The 22885-nt window shown below is 41.8% G+C and overlaps 1 protein-coding gene across 2 annotated transcripts in view; it reads left to right on the top strand.

Annotated features, from left to right (window-relative positions):
• The first annotated feature begins 3663 nt into the window (after window positions 1-3663).
• The window catches only part of CDK5RAP2 (CDK5 regulatory subunit associated protein 2), a 70893-nt gene continuing 51671 nt past the window's right edge, over window positions 3664-22885 (top strand). Inside the window, exons 1-13 of one of the 2 annotated variants that reach the window (XM_021551487.4) lie at window positions 3664-3825; window positions 3943-4004; window positions 4643-4710; window positions 8075-8185; window positions 8993-9069; window positions 9811-9931; window positions 11373-11524; window positions 12415-12577; window positions 13855-13908; window positions 14324-14443; window positions 15033-15125; window positions 16836-17054; window positions 22453-22623. In XM_021551487.4, coding sequence (XP_021407162.3) covers window positions 3773-3825; window positions 3943-4004; window positions 4643-4710; window positions 8075-8185; window positions 8993-9069; window positions 9811-9931; window positions 11373-11524; window positions 12415-12577; window positions 13855-13908; window positions 14324-14443; window positions 15033-15125; window positions 16836-17054; window positions 22453-22623 — 1464 coding nt within the window. In that variant the 5' untranslated portion in view covers window positions 3664-3772. Of the gene's footprint in view, window positions 3826-3942; window positions 4005-4642; window positions 4711-8074; window positions 8186-8992; window positions 9070-9810; window positions 9932-11372; window positions 11525-12414; window positions 12578-13854; window positions 13909-14323; window positions 14444-15032; window positions 15126-15780; window positions 15800-16835; window positions 17055-22452; window positions 22624-22885 lie in introns of those variants that run through there. The other variant, XM_085594039.1, reaches the window with a different exon arrangement.

Below are 22885 nucleotides of genomic sequence, written 5' to 3'. Positions count from 1 at the left end.
TGTTTTCTGTATCATTCACATGGACACATTTTGTCAGAGATGTGAATCACTAGCAACAAAACCCTCAGAGCAAAGCTGGAAATGGGATGAGGATATTGTATCAGACTTTTCCCCATGACCACAGATGTCTTTCAAAGGCCATTTTTCTTAAAAATATTCTGAAATCCACATCTGTGGCATCAGTTCTGGGAGTGTTTGCAGAGGGGCCTGTGGAAAACTTGCATTTCCTTCTCACTTGGCAGAGTTAGGAAATTGATTTTGTTTTGCAAACGACTGCTAAAGGCTCTTTTTTGGTGAAAGCTCTGTGTGACTCTTCAATTCTTGTTAAGCAAAGAACTTGGAGAGGTAAGGCTTCATACACTGATCGAGCATGTGTTTTTAAGTGTTCATGCAGAGGTTTGACTGGGCTGTGTAAGTAAGGGCCACACTGGTGAAATTCAAGGGAGTTTATTGAGATTTGCATTAGCAGAGTGGTTGGATCGTGCATGACCTAACTTAGGAAGAATCTTGCTGTGAATGGTGTGAGGAGGAGGCAGAACTGAGTCTGAACCAGGTCCCCAGAGCAGGGAGTGAGAAGAGCAGGGTGAGGGGACCCGTGCTCAGCTGGTGGTGACATCAGCCCTCCTTGTGCCAGCACAGCCAGCAGCTGGCTCCCGTCCTGCTCAGCTCAGCCCTACACTGCACTGCCCAGAAATCCTTTCCCAGACTCCCTTTAGGACTTTGCCTGAGGTGGGAAGGATCTCAGGCTGCCTTGAGAAGAAAGAAAGTTCCAACAAAGCTTCCTGGTGTGAGGGTTTAGTGTAATCTCCCCAAATGTGCTGCTAATGAATTTAAGGTTAAACAACACTAAGCAGATTATCTGAAGGCATGTTGTTAACTACTTCTAAACAACACATTTCCCAGTCCTTTCTGCCCCTTGCAGCTTCCTGATGCTACTGCGGGTTGTAAAACATGGGGCAGTGCAGGAAATTTCCCAGGGAAATTTTCCATCCTGGCTGTGTGTATACATGGAATCATAGGACCACAGAATGGTTTGGGTTGGAAAGGACCTAAAAGGCCATCTCATTTCCCCTCCTGCCATGGGCAGGGACACCTTCCACTAGAGCAGGTTGCTCCAAGCCACCTTGCCCCTGAGCACTTCCAGGGAAGATAGGCAGGGATGTATGTCTATATATCCTTATCTTTGTCCATCAGACAGCCACTTCATGAAGTAATGAACTTCACAAGGAGGGCCCTGCTGATTTTATTTTGACTACAGTGTGTTGGACATGTGTGTGAGCTGTGACTCTGCAGACTCATGTGCTCTGTGTGCAGAGTAATTTACCCTGCAGTTGTGGCTGATGGATGCTGATTTAAAAACCCACATCAAATATGTAACACCTCGCTGAAACCTGAAACAAGATTAAACAAATTGGTATTATCCTTTCAAGTGAGTGGACTTACTCATTTTATGAAGATCTGCTCTGTAAATGAGGAAAACCCACATTTCAGCCTGGCTGATCAGATCCTGGTGCCATATGGCAGACCTGATTTTGTGAACTTAATTTCAGCTTGGCAGAGGCCACTGCAAAAGGGTTTCAGTCACATAAGGTGACCAGTGTCTCTTGAGGTCTCTCACGGGGACTTGAAGGGACTAAACATCCCTTGGGGTCATCAGACCCCAAATGCAAAGCATGAGGCTTGTCCAGTTGGACAGGAGATGGGCTGAAGAGCTTTACTTGTGCTAAGTAGTGCCTGGCACTTCTGGCAGTTTGGGACTCTGCTGCAGCTCTGTCAGGCACTTGTACACATGAAGCTGAAAGAATTAAGCAGGGATGGGAAGCCCATCATGACCATACACATCCAGAGCTGCAGTGGCTGCTCCCACCAGTCTGGGGCATTTGACAGGTGAGTGCCAATGTAAACAGTGCAGGTACATGGAGGAAGTGGAGTTCACAGGGCACCAGGCCAACTGGGAATAATAAACTCACAGAACTGGGAATAATGAGCTCACAGAATTCATGGCCTGTGGTCAGCCCTTATCCGTGGCCTAATTCCTGGCTGGCTAAGAGTCCCCTTGAGATAGTCTAAAGGAAAGTGAGTGAAACCTGACCTGAGTTGGTACCAAAGAGGAAACCAAATCCAAAAGAGGAAACCAAATCTAATGCACAGGGTCACTCCTGTGCTTCCTTGTGTTACAGAGAATACTAAGAGCAAGTCCCAGCATGAGGGACTTGAGTCCCACTTGATTCTTGATGCCCCCACTCTGGGGCAGTGGCTGGAAGGCAGCCCAGTGGAAAATGACCTGGGAGTGCTGTTTGACATGGCTGAACAAGTGCCCAGGTGGGCAAGAAGGCCAATGGCTCCTGGTTTGTACCAGCAATAGTGTGGCACAGATGCAGGGCAGTGATTGTCCCCTGTGCTGAGCACGGGTGAGGTTCCACAAGTGCTGTGTCCAGTTCTGGGCCCCTTGTGAGCAGAAAGACCTTGAGGAGCTGGAGCGTGTCCAGGGAAGGGGCTGGAGCCCCAGGAGAGGCTGAGGGAGCTGGGAAGGGGCTCAGCCTGGAGAAAAGGAGGCTCAGGGGAGACCTGGTGGCTCTGCACAGCTCCTGACAGGAGGGGACAGCCAGGGGGGTCGGGCTCCGCTCCAGGGAACAATAGGGACAATAGGGAACGGCTTCAAGCTGTAGGTGCAAGGTTCAGGTTGGACATCAGGAGAAATTTCTTCACAAAATGGGTGATTAGGCATTATGAAGGGGCTGCCTAGAGAGGTGATAGAATCACTGTCCTTGGAGGTGTCCAGGGAACGACTGGACATGGCACTCAGTGCGCTGGGCTGGCTGACAAGGCAGGGATTAGTCAAAGGTTGGATTCCGTATCTCAGAGGTCTTTTCCAGCCTAAATAATTCTGTGACTCTGTGATCATGTAAATATCGCCGGGGGTATTTCAATCCTGCACACGGGTTCTAAATGAATTTAAGGAAGGCAAAGGATGCAGAGCAAGCAGGGTCCGGAGCTCCACCTGTGACCGGCGCTGTTACCCGGGCCATGCCCCGCGCAGGAGGGGCCACAACAGCAGCGTTTTATCCCGTTCAGCTCGATGTTCAGAAATATCGAATGCGGTGGCATTTTCTCCCACAAAAAGGGGGACAGCCGACACGCTTACAACTTTGCTTCATCAAAAAAACTCCCAGATGATTCAGAACCCGCCCGTGCGGACGATGTCAGCAGCTGCCTGCAGCCCTGCCGGTTGCGATGAGCAGTGACCAGAACGTGGAACTAACGCGTGTTTATTTCTTCCGCCAAGCCCAGTGACGGCTTTGCGCAGCGGGGAACGCGGTGAACACCAGCTCCAGCGGCTCTGCCAGGCTCGGCAGGAGCCGGCGCCTGGTGCCTCCCTTCCAAATGGGTGCGGTAATGGAGCAGGGCCCGGGCAGCGGCGGGGATCACCCGCTCCCCGCTCGCTGCGCGCCGCCTCGGGCGCCCCGTCCCCTCAGGCGGTCAGCGCGGGGCTCCTTCCCTCACAGCGCCCGGCCGCTCTGCCCTCAGCGGCCGCCCCGCTCTGCCCTCAGCGGCCGCCCCGCTCTGCCCTCAGCCGACATGGCCGCTGCCCTCATCAAACAGGGCGGCTCCCGTTGCGTTCCCATTGCGCCCGCCCCCCGCGCGCCCCGCGGCGGCTTCAGCGCGCTCGACGCGAAGATGGCGGAAGCGATTGCGGGCGTTTGAATTCCAGGGAAGCCGCCAAAGCCGCGCACAAAGGCGGCGGGAGCCGCGGCAGCCGCGGGGCCCGTCCATGGATTCGCTGCCGGGCGAGGACCCGACGCTGCCGCTGGCGTTCGAGGGCAGGTACGGGGGAGCTGCGGGCGGGGCAGCGCTGTGCGTGTGGCGGGCCCGGCCGCGGATGGGGTGAGGGGGGCGAGCCCGCGGGGTTGTGCTCTCAGCGCTCTCCTCCTTCTTCCCCAGCGCCCTGCAGCTCCCGGACATCTCCCGCGGGGACCCCCAGCCCGGCCCGCCCGGCCGACAAGGTAAGGCTGGTCGCGGCCGCAGCCCGCGCATCCCTCCCTGCCCGGCTCGGTGCTTCGCGCTGCTCCCCAAACCTGCGGCAAAAAAGAACTCAAACTGGCCGCAAAAACGAAAAAAAAAAAAGGTTTTAAGTGATGCGCTTTTTTACGTAATTTAAGAGTTTTTAACACGACAGCTGCTGCCGTCACTGCTGTGTGCTCGCTGCCTGTGGTCATGAGGGCTTTCAGCCTTATATAAGATGATCAGCGGTTTTGTGCGGCGTGTACTTAAAATACTTGGGATATCCAGCGGGGCCGCGCTGCTCGGTCACATTCTGCTCAGGGCTCGGGAAGCTGCGCGCTGTGCATCTCCCAGTTCTTGCTTGAGGGTTTATTCTTGACAGCGCACCTCACACAGCCGAATTCCAGTGTGCATCATCATTTAGGTGGGTGATGGAATTTGGGAGTTTATGTGATAGACAGCTTTCTGTGATCAGAAAGGAATGTAGATACTGGCACGTAATGTAAACAGGGGGCCAAGCAGCGACTCTCACTTCCCTAAAGGCTTTGTTGTGTTTAGATTAGTGTAGACCTTTGCCAAATTGAAGCCCTACTTAGAGAGATTCTGCTGTCTGAACTTGTTCTGTCTACTTAATGTCTAGTGGTACCAGATGTGGCAGAAGACACAGTCTCACCAGCTCGAGCTCGGACCATGAAGGATTATGAAAATGTAAGCAGAACTTTTAATGTAAGACTCAGTGACAGATTGATAGCCAAGATATTTCCAACGTGCTGACTGATGTGTTGACTCTTAGTTTGTGTTAGTTGATACACATCTTTTGGAGGTGTGACCAGGTGAATGTCCCTGTCCATTCCTTGAACCTCCATTTTTATGTGCTGCTTTCAAAAACTGAGGTAGGAATTTGTTGCTCAGAGTGGCCAACTGCTGTGCTGAAGTTGTGAAACAAAATTGGCACCCTCTGCTCAGAAGTTCCTGCAGCTCACAAACATCAGAACTTGGTTTGCACATCTGTTGCTGATTTATTTCAGGGAAGCATCAAGTTTATTTTAATTTAGGTTAGTGTGGGATTTGACTTTTTAATTCATTGACTTTAATATAATGCCTTTTAACGTCATAGCATGAGTGTGCTTGGAATGCTTGTGTTGTAGAAGTCCAGTATCATTGTGACAGTTTTGTAGATAAAAGTATTTTGGCACTTACTAGAATATAAGGGAAAACATTAGATTTTAAAAATATGTTAACTATACAGGCTTTTAAAATTGAATAAGACAGTTGTTTATGTCTGCTGGATGGTTTGATTGGGCTGTGTTGCAGGACAACTTCCCCGTTAAGGACTAGAGTGAAAAACTTTTAAGGTATTTATTGTTGTGTGAAGAAGCTGTAGAGGGGAAGGCAGTCTGAAATCTCTGAGATGATTGCTAGAGATAAAAGCTGTGACTGCTGCCTTTGGGCTGTGCCAAGAGTCTGCAGTTTCAGTGTGCTGCTGCTGCTACCTTTTGTGGCAATGCTGTGTTTGAAATGAGCGTTTCTTACAAACTCTTTCAGTTTCTTATGGCCTTACATGACCTCTGAGAGGAAAGCTCTGCTCTTTGCTCAGAATGTAAAGCTTGTTTTGGAAAGCCTTTGGTGAAAAGGATGTTTTTTTGCAGTCTGTATCTATTTCCCTTTCTCTCTTGTTTCTGTGTGTTGGCTGGGGTAGACAGACACTGCCTTGGCATTGCTATGTGCTTAAAATCTTTTACTGTGATGTGTGCCAAAGACCTCTGTCCAGAATATATATTTTGCTAGTGTTTTACTGTCTGCAGGGTTCCTGGGCACGGGAACAAGAAGTTGCAGAAAGAAGGAAAAATCTGTTGCTGTGTGTCCTGTGTGATGTAGAGCAGGGGCCTCCCCACAGGTCTGGCATCCTGCTATGCTCAGACCCCTCATGGTAAACTGAGCTGTAAAACTTCCCCTGGGATGTAAACTCTGGATGCCAGTAGTGTAATGAAGCTCAAAGATCCACTGACATGAAGGAAGAAGAATATACATTAAACACAGTAAACTTATTTCTATAACTCTGTTATTCCTATAGGCTATGAGTAGGATGTAATGAAAAGAATGGGCTCTGACCTCATAGCTCAGAGAGAACAGGATGGATGTAATGACCCTTAAGTGGGCTAAAAAGTGGATCCATGTAGGAAAGGTCCTTTAATGTTTATACCTGGAGCAGGTGCTGAGCTGGGCAATGTTGGAGGTGCAGATTTTTGAATTATTTATGGAGTCCCACTTTGTTGCAATATGGAGGTAACCATTCTGTTATAGAAAATATGATTACATGGGCAAAGTGAAAAGCATCTCTGAGGAGGACCTTGTTATGGGTAATGAGGTGTTCATGGGTATCACTTAAGGGAGCTGGCTAATAGTATTTGTGGGATTCTTCCTTGTCTCTCCAATCCTTCTTAGAGTTTTACTGTAAATCTAAAACAGCCTTTATAGTTGAAAACTGTTGTGCTGTGAAACCTCAGCCACTGCTGACAAATCCCTTTTGAACAAAACTGGCTCCATGCAGGCTTGGAACAGAGCTCATCTGAGCTAGGATTTGCTGCCATGCTGTTCATGCTGTGGAATATTTTGTGCAGGATGTATATAATTGTCTTGGTTTTCATTCCTTTTGTTTAAATACAGAAATCAAAATGCATAAAGGAATTAAGACTGAGTCTTCAAATGCATAAGTTCAGAGGGTTGTTTTTAAAATCTTTTTGCAGTGTGAGCTTTCTCACATTTTATATGTTTTCTTTCATTAAGCAATAACTTATAAATTGTCTGTATGCTCTAACATTCATCCAAGAAGCTGAACATCAGAGATGACATTTGTTTCACTCCTTGGTTTATGATTGCATCGTCTGTTTCATTTGCCTTTTGAAAATATTACCCTTAAGCACTTTGGTTTATCTCTGGTGCCACTGAAATACATGTAACAAGAGTTGTGAAATACTAAATTCTTTTGAAATTATTTTCTCCTTTTGACTCAGAAATATATTGAATGTAGGGAGACTAATTAGAAGTTTAGCTGGTACAACTTCAGAGTGTTTTTGTCACTTGGACTTTTTCTGAATGAGCAGGGAGTGTTGGGAATGATTTACTGACAGGTTGCTTCAGGGTATGGGAGTGAGCCACAAATTTTATGTAGGATTTTCAATTGCTCTGATGATTTTCCCTTCTGTGAATAATGTCAAAGCAGCTTTCTGGGCAGGGATTATTAAACTGAACAGTTGTTTGCAGATGCAGGTTCTGAGTGCAGTTACAGAAAGTAATCCTGGGTTTCACAAGCCAAGTATTTTGGGAATTGTGTTGCTAATAATTTTTACAAATAGCACTGTAGTGTTCTGGAAAAGCCTACATAAATATTTTATTAGTAGCTCTGTAACATATTAGATTTCCATTTGCTGAAAGCATCTGGTAGGGGACATGAGTCTTATTTGAATGAATGTTTTATACTTCCTCTCTTAAAAAAATTTAGAGGGAGACTTCTTTCTTTAATGAAACCATCAACTAACTTACTCCTTCAAGGAAGGTTAAAAGTGATAAGCAATTTTCCCCAAAGAATTACACTATGAATTATGGGATGGGATAAAGGTTTTAGTGTTGTTTGATTGGGCTCGCTTGTGGCTTTTCTTGCTATGAATAAAGTTACCTGGGTCCCGTTAATGAAGCTGCCTTCCCAGGCTTTTGCTTAGAAAATACTTCTGTTTCGACATGAAAACTGTAATGTGTCTTGCATTTTGTTCAATTCTATAATTTAGAAGCATTACTTAATGTTGTTAGATTCAAAAATCTCTCCTGAGTTCTTATTGTGTCGAGTCGGTCAGTATTTTGATACTCTAGGGAATAGTTCAAAGGGCATAAGGCTATTACATATTTAATTAGCACCTTCATAATTGGACGTACATATGTGTCACCCACATGTATGTATGAGTTTAACCACGCTGAGGAGATGGAATTCTGGTCTTGCACTGGTGAAAGCAAAACTGTTGGAGGTTAGGATTTTTCCTTTTTTTCCTTTTTTCTCATTATCTTTCTCCTTTCACAGCAAATCACTGATCTGAAAAAAGAAAACTTCAACCTGAAACTTCGTATTTATTTTCTGGAGGAGCGAATGCAGCAGAAGTTTGATGGTCCCACTGAAGAAATCTACAAAATTGTAGGCATTTAGAAACATTCCTGAAACTGTCTCTTTTTGAAGAGTTTGTTTTTTTTGTTTGTTTTTGCCTGTTTCGCTTGGCTTTTAAGTATTTTTTTTGTTATTGGAAATTTTGATGTGATTATTTAATTCTGACCTTATCCTTTTTAGTAATAACTTAAATTAAAGTAACCTAAACAGTTGCTTTCCTCAGGTCTCTTTTCCATAATGGAATGGAAACTTGAGTCTCTCTTGATGCATTTTTCAGTAGTTAAGAACATAAATTGATGTTTGGGTAGATCACAGTTGCAGCTGAATATTGCTGCCTGGTCTTCTCCACTGGTGATTTTTTTGTTATTGCTGATGTGTTGAGATTGTGTTTGTCAGCTTCCTGGCCAAGGAGTTCTTTGTACAATTACATCATGAGAGGTTTCCTCAGGTTATAACAAAATAATTCTAAAATTACTAAAAACCTCTGTAGTTGATAAAATCAGGTTTTGAAAAGAAAATGTGTCTTGTAGCTTAAAGAAAAAATATGCTTGGAAACCCTAGAAATTCTCAAACTGAAGTGCAGTAATCCCTATAAGAGCAGTTAAATGTGTGTGCTGGGGATTTGTATTGCTTGAGTGCAATGGTCCTTAATGATATTGATATTTCTGGAAGGCTTGAACCTTGCAAAAGTGTCTTTTAACAGCTAAATGTCTATTCTTATCCCAATGATACTTTATATTTGCTGGTCCAAGCAAAAAGTAATCTACACACTGCCAATAACTTTTGGGATGGGTGATCTTCCAGTTCTTTCCAGACATTTTTATTTTTTTGCCACAGAACATTGAGCTGAGAGTTGAGATAGAAAGTCTGAAGCGTGAACTGCAGGAGAGGGAGAAGCTGCTCATCAAGGCCTAGTAAGCACCAGTTTATTTCTTCATGTCCATTACTTAGGATTTGTTTCTATGTGTTTTTTCCTAATGCTTTAGGAATTGGAGGATCTAAAGGGCACTTATTTAGAAATATCTGGTTCAGAACAAATCCAGGCTGGCAGCTGTTGATTGCCCCACGGGTCTCAGTTGCAATGGAATTTTCTTTGTTTTCCTGAGGAGCAGATGAATTTTGTTTGATCTCTCCAGGTTGCTCAGAGGGTATTGCTGTGCTTTGAAGGGAACCTTGCACAAGGTCATGCTAGAAAGCAAAATTTAGGTGGCAGTCATGAACAAGTGGTCATCTGGTGTTGAGCAAAGTGACACTGCCTGTTCTTTTCTCACAAGGGGTTAACAAATACTGAAAAGGGAAATGGAGAGATCTCAGCAGCTCTTTGTCTTCAGTTTATTCCAGTGCTGCTTCCTATAGAAAACACAGCTCTGCTGAAGGCTTTATAGTGTATTTGGAAGCTTTAGAAATATTTCACTTTCTCATCATACATCTAAAATGCTTCTGTATCCACTGTGCTGAGGTTTTTATGTGGAACTCACAGACAGCACCCAAATTGCTGCATAGTCTGTAGATGTTTGTATTGAACCTTAAAGTGATAAGCAGGTACAGAGAAGGTGGAAGGTGCTTGAGCATAACCCATCAGTCTGAAACTGGGACCTGAAATGTTTTCCACATTGATATGCACTGGGATTTATGTCTGTGTTATTGTCTTGCAGTAAGGCAGTTGAAAGCTTGGCTCAGGGTGGTGATGCTGAAGTGCAGCATGGGAAGGAGGCACAGAAGAGGATGCAAGAGATGGAGGAAATGTTGAGTGGCAGAATAAACCTTCTGGAAGAGGTGAGTGACCACAGCTGAAGGAATATCAAGGAATCACTGCTGTCTTTGTACAGTTATCTGAGATTTGGTACTGTGCTCAACCTATATTTTCATAATGTCTTTTTTCATTCCTCACTATCTGTGCTCGAGACAGTTTATTCCTGTATTTGTTGTTACGTTCTGGTTACTTTACAGGGCAATTGTAGTGTAAGGGGAAGGGACCCACAAGGATGATTGAAGACCATTTAAAGTGAGCTCCTTCAGGGAGGAGGAAAGGGGAATTTGCATGACCTGTTACTCATTTTAGTGGAACTGGGATTTCTGAAAGCATTCTTTGTGCTGTTGAATTGGTAGAAAAGTTCTTAAATTGCTTCCTCTGTCCCGAATCAGGCAGTCAGGCTGGTGTTTTCCAGATCTGATAGGTTGAAGAGCAGATTTTCTGGTCTCATGGAGATGGGGTATTTTCTGTAGCTCAGAGATACGGTTGGCCTCTGACATTCATTTTATTCTGCTTATGAATTTAAACACTGCAGTGTGGTTTTAGTCACAGGTTTACACAGCACCATGTATTTATATAGATCTAGGGAGTGCTAACAAAGATTAATTTCCTTCAGAGCTCTTGACTGACAGGTGAATGTTGGCAAAGCAGCTTTTCAGGAGAGGGGTTGGTGGAGAAGTTCAGTGGTAAAGGAGCTTTTCCTTTCCCTCCTCCAAAGAGATGCTTTTTAGCTTAGATGTGAAGGCAAGGGGGGAAATGGCTTGTTAGGCTACAAGGAGGCTTTTATTTCATAGGAAACTAAATTGGGTGAGCACAGCAGGGAAGCTTGCAATGTAAAAATTAAGATCTGAATCAAATTTTGATTTAGTATATGGCAAGTTGTTTTGTGTGTCTTTTTTTGGTGTGAGCTGGGTCACCCAGGGGAAGTTTACTGAAATTTCTGGCTGTTCTCTCCATTGCTTTTACTGTTCAAGAGAAAAATGTCTGGTTCACACTTTATCAATTTCTGCACAATATTATAAATGATGTTGGAGAGAGTTCCAATTAGCTACAGTGAGCTTGGGAATATTAATTTTATTGAACAGAAAAGCCCTTCTTTAACCTCTTTCATTTAAGTGTAGCTATTTATTATGATAGTGGGAGGATAGTGGGACAAAACCATTTTATAATTGCTAAATCTAAAACCATAGGATAGGGGTACTTTTGTTTCCAGTTCTGCTATCAGTTAGGGTATTTTTTATTTCTTTGAAACAGAATTCCCTTCTTTCTGTAGCACAGAAAGCGTATTGATCTTGAAAATTCAGACACAGAGTTTAGAAGCATTTAAAAAGAACTTTAAATACTTGGAAAAGGTCCTAAATTAAACATCCTGACATATGCTGAGTAAAAGAAACTTCAGTATGTGAAAAAAACTCATGGTCATTTAGTTCTTAGAGGCATCAGGATTGTGTGTTTTAATTTCAGAATCTTAAAGCTGCCCAAGAAGAGGTGGAAAAAGCCCTTGCAATGACAGAGAAGGAGAAAGCTCTGAGAATTGCTGCCGAGCAGAAACTTGCTTCAATTATCGATGTCCCTGCCAAGGATGTGGACAAGGTTGCAGAAGCTGAGAAAGACAGGTCAGAACTGTTGCCAGTAATGTTTCTAACTGCTGCAATTCTTTATTGTTAAAGTGTGAAGAGTCAGCACAGCTTTGGGTTTGATTAGTTTGGTCCTACCCTTGGGTACAGGAGAGTTGGTGGCCATCCATGCAGTGAATGGCAACACAGCAACCAGTTTAGTGCTTTGTGGAGCAAAGTCATCTTTAAAAGTTCTCTGAAAGCCTGCAAGGCTCAGGATGTGTGAAACATAAGCTCATAGGTCAGGCTGGTAAATTTAATGGGAAGAGAAACACTGTTAGAAATACAATCCAGGATACAAAACATGAGGAATCAGGGATGGCATCTTATGCTGCAAAGTTTTCATGTGTAACACTCAGGTCTGCCATAAAGCATCATTATTGTTCTTGGAATACTGGGAGTGTTAAGGTGTGTATTGACAGAAGACAACAGCACTGACCTGACTTGTTTTTAGTATGGTTTTTTGGATTGGTTTTTTTCTTGTTTATGTGAAATGAGAACCACTTAGATACAAATTTAGATGAAACTGACTACTCGAGAGACACTTGCTGAAGGCACATAAGGATGTGGTGTGTGGGCTAAGAAAGGAAATAGATTAATAAGGTTTTTGTGTGTGCTGTAAAGGGCAATGTCAGTAAAATATTGAAACTTAACTGTTGATATTTGAAGTGCTATTGGCGGAAAATAAGAATGAGCACTTTGCAGATAGCTCAACCCTGTTTGCTTATGTTAAAGTTAGAGCCCCTTTTCAGGTTTTGCAGGGTTGTGAAAGTTCTACAAGTGTTGTCTTCAATCTTCACTTGGGAGAGTTGTCTGCAAGATTGACTGCAATGACTGGAGAGTTGGTGGTAGATGGTGCAAGTTTAATACTTAAAATCTTGTAATTTTAGACTTATAGAGCAACTGAATCTGTCACTGAAAAGTAAAGAAGCCCTAATTCAACACCTTGAGAAGGAAAAGTCTCAGAGTGGATCTTCTGATGGGAACTTGCCAGCAGAAAAAATCAGAGAACTTACCATTGCCTTGAGGCTTGAAAAGGATAGTGAGATAGAGGTGAGGAAACTGCCTGATGAATTATATGTTATAAATGTCATGGTGGGGTAGGATTTTAAAGGTTTTATACATGACACTATGTGTGTGACAACAAATGGTTTTTTAAAATATTATTTCCTTCTCCATTTTCCAGTTCCTTACCATTCATGGGTTGTGCTGTGGCTTGGTGGGCAAAATTCATCCTTATTTATTCATTCCTTCAGTGAGAGGTTGTGTTTCACTGACTCAATGCCTGTGGAATAGATAGAGTACAGTTGTTTTACAGAAGTATATATTAGAGAAATCCTAGATGTTAATAGATCCCTCACTGCATGACATAACTGCTATAAAACTTAAGAATGCGACTTGAGAATTTGTTCTTGGGAAGTGTCTCTGCTGTTATGGGCCGAAATAAAAGCTGTGGTAAGGGAGGTAGGCATAAAAACATCTCATGAAATAAAGTGCAAGTTTACCCTTTAGCTTACAAAAAGTGCAAGAATCCGTCTTTTATTTCACTTGGCTCCTAAACAGGAAAAGAGATCCTGAAAGCTGAAATGTAGAAACAGGTCCTCAGGCTTATTGTCTTCTTTTTTTCCCCTACTGGTTATTCAAAGTAAAGCTGGCAGAACTAAGAAAGTTAATTATGGATGCTGTCAGGCATCTGAGAATTTTTCTTCCCTTTTCTTTTGGAAATTAATATTGCTCAGCTCAGTACGTACACATTTTTTTTGTCTATATCAAGAACCTTTTATGGTTGGATTGATTAGAGGTAGTAAAAGTTTTCAGTTCAGGGTGGTCTTGCAATTAAATCAATCTGTGCTAGGAAAAACCCCCTGGTTTCACAAGAGTATTTGTGTTTCAGGGTGAAAACAGCATTATCTTTAACCATTTCACAGGAGGTGGACAGGGTGCATACGATCATTTGGGGGCAGTATTGGAGAAAAAAATCTGATGCATACCTTTGCACAACTCTGGTTTTATGTATGATTACTTTTTAAAAACAAATAATTATGTAACCTCCCTGGGGAAAAGTGCTAATTAAAATCTCTCTTGATAAAAGCATCTTGCTGACAAAGATAAATGTCACATAAAAATGCACCTCTATTAACTCAGCAAGTGCAGTTCTGTCTTATACATGGAAGAACATGTTTTGAGGGCTTTTGTTCTATTTTTTTTTTTGACTGGCTTATTTAATGCCCAGGGTTTTTAAGCTCATTTTGCTTTACTTTAATGGTTAATGAGTGTATTTGTGTTGACAATGAATGAAATCGGCCATAACAACTGTTTCGTTTTTATAGGCTCTTAGAATGGAGCTAAAAAATGAGAGAAGTTCATTTGAAAAAAAGATTCAGGTAAGTCCCAGTTTTGCTCCTGTTCCCTTGACCCCTTACAGTGTGTGCTGGGCTCCCTGTGTTATCCTTTCATAGGTACAGGAGGCCTTGACTCCAAGGGAAGCAGAGCAGGTCCTCTGTTAAATTCTCTTTTATTTGGGATGACAGGAGGACCCCTCCTGTGGTTGAAGCAATTTTCAGTAAAGCTGATAGTCACACTCATCAAATATTGAAGCTGATGCTCATGGCCTGCTCCCTTCTTATACAATATTCCAGGCACTTCTTTATTATGCTGCCTCTCATTTTGGGGACTGTATTTTATGTTGGTAATCTTGAGTAATAAGCTCCAAGAGCTCTGGGGGAGTGTACTTATTAATGTGCAGTTACAGTATCTCTTAGTGGGAAGTTAATGCAACTTTCACATAATCTAATTTAGTCACTCCAAGAAGAGCTACAAGAGAGAGAAAATGAGCTTGCTGTTGAAAAGAAGAATGGTTTGAAAAGGGATAAAACTATCCAAGGACTAACTGTTGCAATAAAAGCAAAGGAAAAAGAGGTGAGGGCATTGTGATGTTGCTGGTTTGTTGAAGTACCACGGAGGGGGGTGTTGTGTGTGTGGCAGGGTCTGATGCTGCTGTAACCACGAGGAGGCCTCGAGTGGGTGCTTGTCACTGCTGTCACCTCTCTAAGCAGCTCTGCTTGTCTGCAGTTTGGGCTCTTGGACTGAAGGAGAGAGGAAAAAGTATCAGTTAAGGATCTTCCTGCCTTAAGAGCTTGATAAAAAATGTTTTCAGTTGCATACTGATTTTTATCATCTCTGAGCACCACTTAGAAGATACGAGGGGTATTTCATGTTGTTGAGTAAGTGGAGCTGTCAAAGGCAGCTGAAATGAGAGGGGTCAACATCAGCTGAAATTCAGATTGTGTGGAAGAGTGGGAAATACTTCACTTGAGTGATAGGCAGTCTAGTGAGTGTATAACAGCAAGAATTTCTTTATATAATATTTACTGTGATGCATTTGGTGTTCTTGAAAGTGTTTTGTGAAGTTGGATGAATGTTTAATGAGATGGGGGTAGAAAGTACTACGTTGCCATCCCTTGGAAATAACTCTTCCTACATAGTATTCATTTCACTTTATTTAAAGAACGAGGAGCTGGCTTCTGAAATTGATGAGTTAAATGCTTCGTTGGCTAAGGCAAGAGAGGCAACTCACAAGGCACATGTCCAAAAATTCAAGGTAAGAACAAGCAATTTGTTGTGATTTCCTCCATTCCTGCTTCTCCCTTCTCTGTAATTCCAAACAGCAGGCAGTGCTTGCTATCTTCAAAAGCAGAGGAATGGAAATCAGTTTAAAATGTTGTTTTAAAATTTTAATGTTTATTACTTTGAAAAAAAAAAATCCTAAATAAAATTATTTGAACAATAGAATGTTAAAATAACTTACCTTGTTTCTCCTTCTTGGTTTGTTTTTTTTTTTATTATTTTTTAATCTAAACCAACTGAGAATCTTTAAGGGAGAAACATATCAGAATAAGTCAAAAATAACCTCAGCTCCCCAGATATTTTTGTCTTTATCTTGAGTTTGTTTTTTTTTTTTTCCCAAAAGTATGGTGCTAGCACAGGCTTCCTATTAGCGGAATTGAACTGGGTGTGAGACACCTGCTTGCATTTATTTATACAATAAATATGAAACCACTATTTATAAAAACTGGAATGTTATTTGTGAAAATGTGATTTAGTAATTCTTTGTGTGTATGTGTGAAGAAGAAAAGAGACTTGAAGTTTTTTTCAAAGTTCTGAGTTTAAAAAGTGTGTGATGGATCCCTGCTGTCCACAGAGCCCACACTGCAGAGCGAGTCCTGCTCCTCAGCACTCTGCTCCTTAGCTCCAGCCCTGAGCTGAGGCAGCTCTGTGAGTAAAAAGTGCTGCAGAGCCTCTGCTCCTGGCACCTCTGCTCTGACTCCAGGGCCACTTGTAGCTGTGTGTGGTGAGAACACAAAATTGGCCTGTGCCAAGGGGAAGGGTGGAGTCACCATCCCTGGAAGTGCCCCAAAAATGTGCAGCTGTGGCACTTGAGGATGTGGGTTGGTGGTGAGCACGGTGCTGGGTTGGTATTGTAAATACAGGTCAACTTAATGGGAAGAAATGATGATGTCTGACTCAATTTAGAAGGCTGAATTATTTCTTTATTATCACAATGCTAAAATACATTAATATGCTATATAAAAGGAGGATATTAAAATACATACTACTTTCTCTGACTCTATCAACTCCAAAACAACTCGTGACCCTCTCCCGAGAGTCCAGCCACAGATGTATTGCATTGGCCATTAGGCTCAAACAATCCTCACCAGAATCTAATTAAGCACTCACTCTAGGTAAACAATTCTCTAAACACATTCTACATAGGAAAAATAAGGAGCAGGAATAGAAATTGTTTTCTCTTTCATTTCTATCTGTGCACCTTTATGAAAAATCCTGAGAGTGAGAGAAATGGGCTTGCCACAGGTTGGCATCTGGACTCCATGTTAAAGGTTTTTTCCAGCCTTAATTCTGTGATGCCATGAAAGACTCAATAACTTCCTGCCTAGTCCAGATTGAAATTGGACTCTACTCCAGAAATAGTTTGATGTAATTAAAGCTCTGTGAATCAATAATACTGCCATGACCTTGTCTGCACTGTGGACTCTTTGCATGTCAACCTTTGTCTCATTCTTTGTCACCTGAGACTTCCTCAGCCTGCACTGGATATCACAGAAAGTTTTGTTACATCAGTAGAGGAAGTTTTTAGTATTACACTACCCCTGTTTTGTCATTTCACCGTGTCTTTGCACCCCAATTCTGAAACACTGCCATGAGGGGCAGGGCTGTGGGATGCAGTGGGAATAAAGACTCCCAGGCTCCACAAAACCCCCTTCTGGAGCCTGAATGCTGCTCTGTGTTTCAGGGTGCTGCAGATTATCAGGCTCTGCTGATGGAGAAGGAGACCCTGCTGGCAGAGCTGCGCTCGGAGAACCTCACAAAGGACGCTGAGAACCGCAGGCTGCAGAGGATAATTAAAGTCACTGGTCAAGAGCTGAGTGATCTGAATTTGGAAAGAGAGAAAATGGAGAAGGAGCTGGATGAAGCACAGCTGCAGAAGAGCAGAAGTGACAAAACCATTAATGTTATTATCATGTTTTTCCTTTCTTTCCTAAAGTCTAGAAATCATTCAGTGCTTTAGCGGGTCCTTTTCTAACAAAATTAGGTTTTTAAATTAACTTTTGGGATGGAAAACCACTTTTTGCTGTGTGTGAAGACTGAGGAAAATTCTGGCACATAATCTGCACAGAATAATATTTTATATATAATTTTGATAATTAGATCCTAGGAAAAAAAAACATTAACCTTTAAAAGTGATAAATGGTTACTGTTAATTCCAGTTTTTCTGATGGGAGAATTCTGATGATGTATGTTCAGATTTCTGCCATATTTTTCTTCTTGCATGTCTATAGATTATCTTAAATTTCACTACTTAAGCTTTCTTCTAATTGTGACCTGGAGCCAAACCTCAGCCTGCTGTCCTAGCAGGGTCACTGTAAAGGCTGTATATTAAATAACTTCTGCTTGTAAAAGACCCAAAGCACAGGATTAATTGATCACAGTTTAACATAAAAATGAGGTGCTGTTCATTAATTCCGCTGCTTCATATTCTCTTGAGGGTTTTTACCTTGCTGTGGGCATTCAGATAAGCTCTCCTGCTCCCAGCACTCACAGCTGATGCAACAAAGTGAATGACCAATTTGAAGTTTCTCCTTTTCTTCATTTGGAAAAAGGATGCACCTTCTGCTGAGGCTTTGACACAAACCATTTCTCACCTGAATGCTTTGTCATGTGGATTTTGCTAAAGTCTTCTCACCATTGCTTCCACAAGGACAGCATTTGCATAATGAGCAGAGTCCTGCTTGCATCCAGAGTCTGATCCTTCTCAGTTAGGGATTAGTCTCCTGCTATATTAAATTACATAAAAGATTTAATGAGCCTGTCTTTATTCACTAGATGTTTTGGTTCCATTATTAAATAAGGACCTTAATAAAGCAGGGAGACATGGAAATTGCTGCTCCTGCACTATTCCTTGAAACCAGCAGAGGGGTCTCTTTACCTACAAATAAATTAAGTTCCTCTCCCCCCCTCCTACTCCCAATTTAAAGCATTTTTGTTTGATTGTCAACTGTGGTTTGGCTGCCGTCACAAAATCTCTATCTTTGGTGTGCTTTGAGATTTCTTTGGGGCGTTGAGGTTAAGGAGAGCGAGAACAGATCGCTGCTGTCAGTAAAACAGCCACAAAGAACATTTATTGATTTGAAGTATTTTATATTTAACTGTCTTCTCTATTCAGATTTTTTTCTTCTTTCAGGGCAGCTAGGATGTAACTGTACAGGAAAGACAGGAAAAATAGGACTGAAGAGGGAGTTGCCAGGGGATTTGAAGTTAGCTGGATTACAGAAGTCCTATTTGACTCCATTATGTCCAAGTTTTTCATGTAAATTATGAGCTCCTTAGGGAAAATCATTCCTGCCAAAAGATGAGCAGTCTTATAAAAATTATATCCCTAACCTATTTCCTACTCCTTGCAGAACAGCTGCTTCAATTTCAGAGCTGCAAGTACATTGGATAGAACCACATTGCCTGTGAAGTGTTGCCCATTAAGTAGTAGATATGTGGGAGTTAAACAATATGCTGTGAGATTTTGCTCTTTGACAAAGAGGAGACTGCTTCGGTGATCTGCTGCAAACTTTTTATGAGGCAGTCTTAAAAACTCAGTTCTATTTATGCTCCAAGATGCCTATTCATCAGCGTTTCTATTTTGTTGGAATAAAGTTAGCAAAAAAGTGTAAAAATTGTAGAAAATGGCCTCAACATCTGTAATGAACTGCTGCCCTAGCTCTTCACTCATTCTCAGGGAAATTTGCATGTACTGTAACTGGGGTAATGCTAATTTTTGCATCTATTCACTAAAAAACCCCCAAACACCCAACAAACAACCCCCTAAAATGTATTTCTCAGCCTGCTATAAACCCAGTTTGTCTGGACATGTATTGGGCATTACTGTCCTGGAAGGGAAGAAGGTGAAACTAAATCAAATAAGACTGTTACTAGTGAGCTGATCATCCAGATCACAGTCTTGGTCCAATATTAGGAGTTTCCTGGATTAATGGTTGTAGATGTTCTTGAACCATGTTTCTGCCTTAGGATGGCACTTTAAAATGTATCTGAAAGAGCTTTTAAAAGCTCTTTCAGTTCTGTACTTTCCAAAAACTGTTGTTAAGCATCGCTATCAAGATGCTGTTAAACATAATTTAAAGCTCTTTGGAATAAGAAACTTTGGACTTTTATTTTTACACACTATTGGTGAGGAATAAACATCTCATCCTTGATGTTCATGGCTATCATGGTACTGTGCCTGTAACAGGGATGGACTGCTTCTTCCTTGAGAAGTTTGTTCAAATTTACATGACTAAACACTTCACATATCCATTCTCTCTCCAGGCCTAAATGTAGACAGTTAAAGTGTATTTACTAGATATTCATGTTTGATCAGTTGGTTGGGGAAATGCATAATAACTCATTAGGCAGAATTTATTATTTAGTCTTCCTAGCTGTAGTTTAGCCTGAGAGGAAAGTTTTGGATCTTCACAACTTAATTATTCACCAAACTGGTTTTCATCTGACAAGGAGGGGGAGGCATCTGCTCCAGTCTTCTATATTAGAATGTTTCACATTCATTTTTCTTAGTTCAGCTATCATTAATCATAGGAAGGTCTCTTGGGGAAAAGGTTGGCAGAGAGAATTGCAAAGTTTATGCTCTGAGAGCTGTAGGTACTATATTACCCTTGCAAGTCAATGTATAGAAACCAATAGATTTTCTCCCAGACAATTTGAGTGGTCAATGAGTTCAAGCAACCTGCTACAATGATGGATAGTTTGGTGTGTTACAGAATTCCAGCTCGTGCAAAGAAGGTAATTTTCAGTCTCACCTTTAGCTTGCCTTAGGAAGGATTTAGGGAGTTCTGGGGGCAAAATAGCACAGGCAAAGTTATGTGCAAATTGCAAGTCTCACACAGGCTGTTCTACTTTTTCCACAATTACATCCCTTGTCGGTCCAGCTCTTCCCATAAACCTGGCCATTACAGAATTGTGCTGTTTTAAGGCAGAAACGTGGTTTCTGTACCTGACAGGTGCTGTGCACCAGCAGGATGAGGTAACAGGTTGAGTACAGTTGTTGCAGCAGCATCTTTCTAACTCTGCATGTCTGTCCTCTTCAACCGTATGGTTTTCATTAAGAGTCACAATGTTGGTCACTTAAAGTTGCAGGCCAGATGAAAAGTCTCCTGAAGTTTAATTACAGGTGATGTGTCAGTTAAAGCTGCTCAGCAACGTGATGGTATAAAAATAACATTTAAAAAGCCAAGGAGTGACCTTTGCAGCACAGGGAATGTGATATCAGTGCTGTTGATCCTTTGCTTCCAATTCCAGTGCTGTGTGGGAATAGGCTTAACGTGACCCACTTGAAGAGCTCCACAACTTGGAGCCAAAAGCCTTTGCAATTATCAGAGCTTGCACTACTTCCCACTGCAGTTTGTATTTATAGGCAGCAGTTAGGGAAAAACAGGAACATATTGGAGGGTTTGGGTATCTAGACAAAACTTGGACCTGATTCTGCTGTTCTTCAGTTTTCTTAGTCAAGCATCACTATCAACATGGTTCTTTTGCTCCTGAAAAAGCAAGTGGTTCTTTTGCTCCTGAAAAAAATGAGTTTGTAGAATTGAGGGATGGGGTGTAATCATTCTTTGAATAATATTTGAGAGGGTTTTGGAAGCTGTTAGGTGTTTCTTAGCTGAATCCTGGAGATGAAGCTAAAATGAAGAAAGTAAACCAAAAGGCTTTGTAAATGACATTTTGCATTTAATGTGCAAAATAAACAAATAAAACACTGAAGTAATAAAGTGATGTTAAGGATTTGATGTGAACCTGCATGAAGCAAGGTAATTAACTCAAGAAAAGGGCATAAAACAGTTTGTAAAGAGACTACAATTAAAATGTCACTAGTGCTATTTCTTTGGACTTAGAATAAGAAACAACTATTAAATTTTAAATCCCACTGGAGGTAAAAATAAAGTTTATAAGTGACTACCATATGTGCAAACTATTTAAAGGGCTCATGCTACTTCACAAATGGGCCCTTTTGGGGAATAAATAGCAAACATTTATTTGAAGGTGTAGGCTGTGTTACCTGGTTCTTTGGGTCTGAACAGAAGTTTAGATAGTATTAAGTCTCCTGTAAGTTTTAATTGTTTAATTTTAGGCAACAACTCCTGTGTTACAAGTTTCTACCTCTCTGTCTTCCATACAACCTGTGCAGTAGAGGCAGAGGAGAAAATGAGTCTGGTGTCTCTGCAAGCTTTGCCTCCTTCAATTGACAGTGTGGAAACTCCCCAGCCAGCCAGCAAAAATGTTGGAAGTGACCAGAACAGTGGTGGTGGGAGAGAAGGAGGAAGGACAGAGAAGCCACGTTGGAAATTTTCATGCTGCCCTGTGCTCTTAAATATTTTCCACTCTAACTGGGAGCTGACTATAATTTCCATGCTAATAATCTCATGTATTCACATAGATGTAGTGATTGTGCTGGTGCCTAACAGCATGTAAGGAATAGGAATTGTTTGGTGTTACTTCTTGGGAGTCAAGGCTTTGTCAGGTGGCCAGACTTTGCAAACCTGTGTTTTCAGGGGTGGATTTTCAGCTGGAGTGGGGCAGATCTGTAGGGCTGCAGAAGAGAGCTGTGATTGTGGTTGATGAAGCCCAGGAGCTGCTGCTCTTCCATTGCAGCATTTCATGTTGGTCCTAACAGATCTTGGAGTCCTTGGGACTTGCTGCTGTGTAGAAGTTATTGAAAGAGGTTGTTCCTATGGTTTAGGAGAAGAATGTCCACATTTCTCCGGTGGGAAGCTAAGATGTGAAGGTAATGCAGCTAATCTTGGAAGTGCAGGAAGTAATTAACAGAGCCAGAGTCAAGATCAAGTTCTGTTCATCCCTTCTGACCATGAGGCTGACCTGGTTGATCATTTGTAGTTTGAGTTCTTGTCAAAAGAAAAAAAAAGTTAATATTTCTGACCTTTTGTTTGATGCTAAAGTAACTAGTGTGCAACAATTTTCATGGTGGGATGAGAAAAAAAGGCAAATGACAAACTGAATCACCTGTAAGCAGTTTTCTCCTATTTCTAGCCAGGGAGTAAATTGACTCAGAAGTGAATGTTCATTCTGATAACATCTATGTGCATAATATTCCCAACAGCCTTGGAGACCAGCCATTCTGTATGTAAAGCATGTAAACAACAACCTAGATTTATGGAAGAAAATACTGACATCTTATCTGAAAGTTGTTCTTTCTTTAATTGTATTCATTGATGGCAAGAGAAAGTGGCTTCAGTACATTCTTCAGTGATAGTGTGGATTGTTAGTCTTAAACTATCTTTAAGGTTGATTTGCTGCATATTCAGTTTCTTTTTTTTTTTTTTTTTTTGTAGGACCTTAGAAATCAACTAGAGAAATTACATGGTGAAATGACTGAGAAAGAAAAAGCAGTTGAACATCATTACAATATTCTTTTGAGTGAAAGCAATCAGAAGCTGCAGAGCCAAGAACTTGTTATAAGGCAGCTGACAGACAGTGTCAATCACAAGGATCTGCTGCTTGAGGTAGGTAGACTTACTCTGAAATGAAAAATGGAAAGTTATCATTTGATTTTGTATGGGGAATTATTACAAAGTCACATTTGTAGTTGGACTTATTGTTGATTTTGATGATAATCCTTCACTTCTCATAATACTGTATTTGCAGAACAGATCTATAATTACAGAGTGTGTGGCATTCACCAGGATTTCTTGTTAGGGTTTTGTGAAGCGTGTGGACAGAGGGGGAAGAAAGCTTTACTAATACTTATGTAGGATTGTCACTGTT

Source organism: Lonchura striata, chromosome 17, assembly GCF_050655825.1.
Source record: "Lonchura striata isolate lonStrDom1 chromosome 17, ASM5065582v1, whole genome shotgun sequence".
Taxonomy (NCBI): Eukaryota; Metazoa; Chordata; class Aves; order Passeriformes; family Estrildidae; genus Lonchura; species Lonchura striata.
This window is presented reverse-complemented; position numbering and strand designations above follow the sequence as displayed.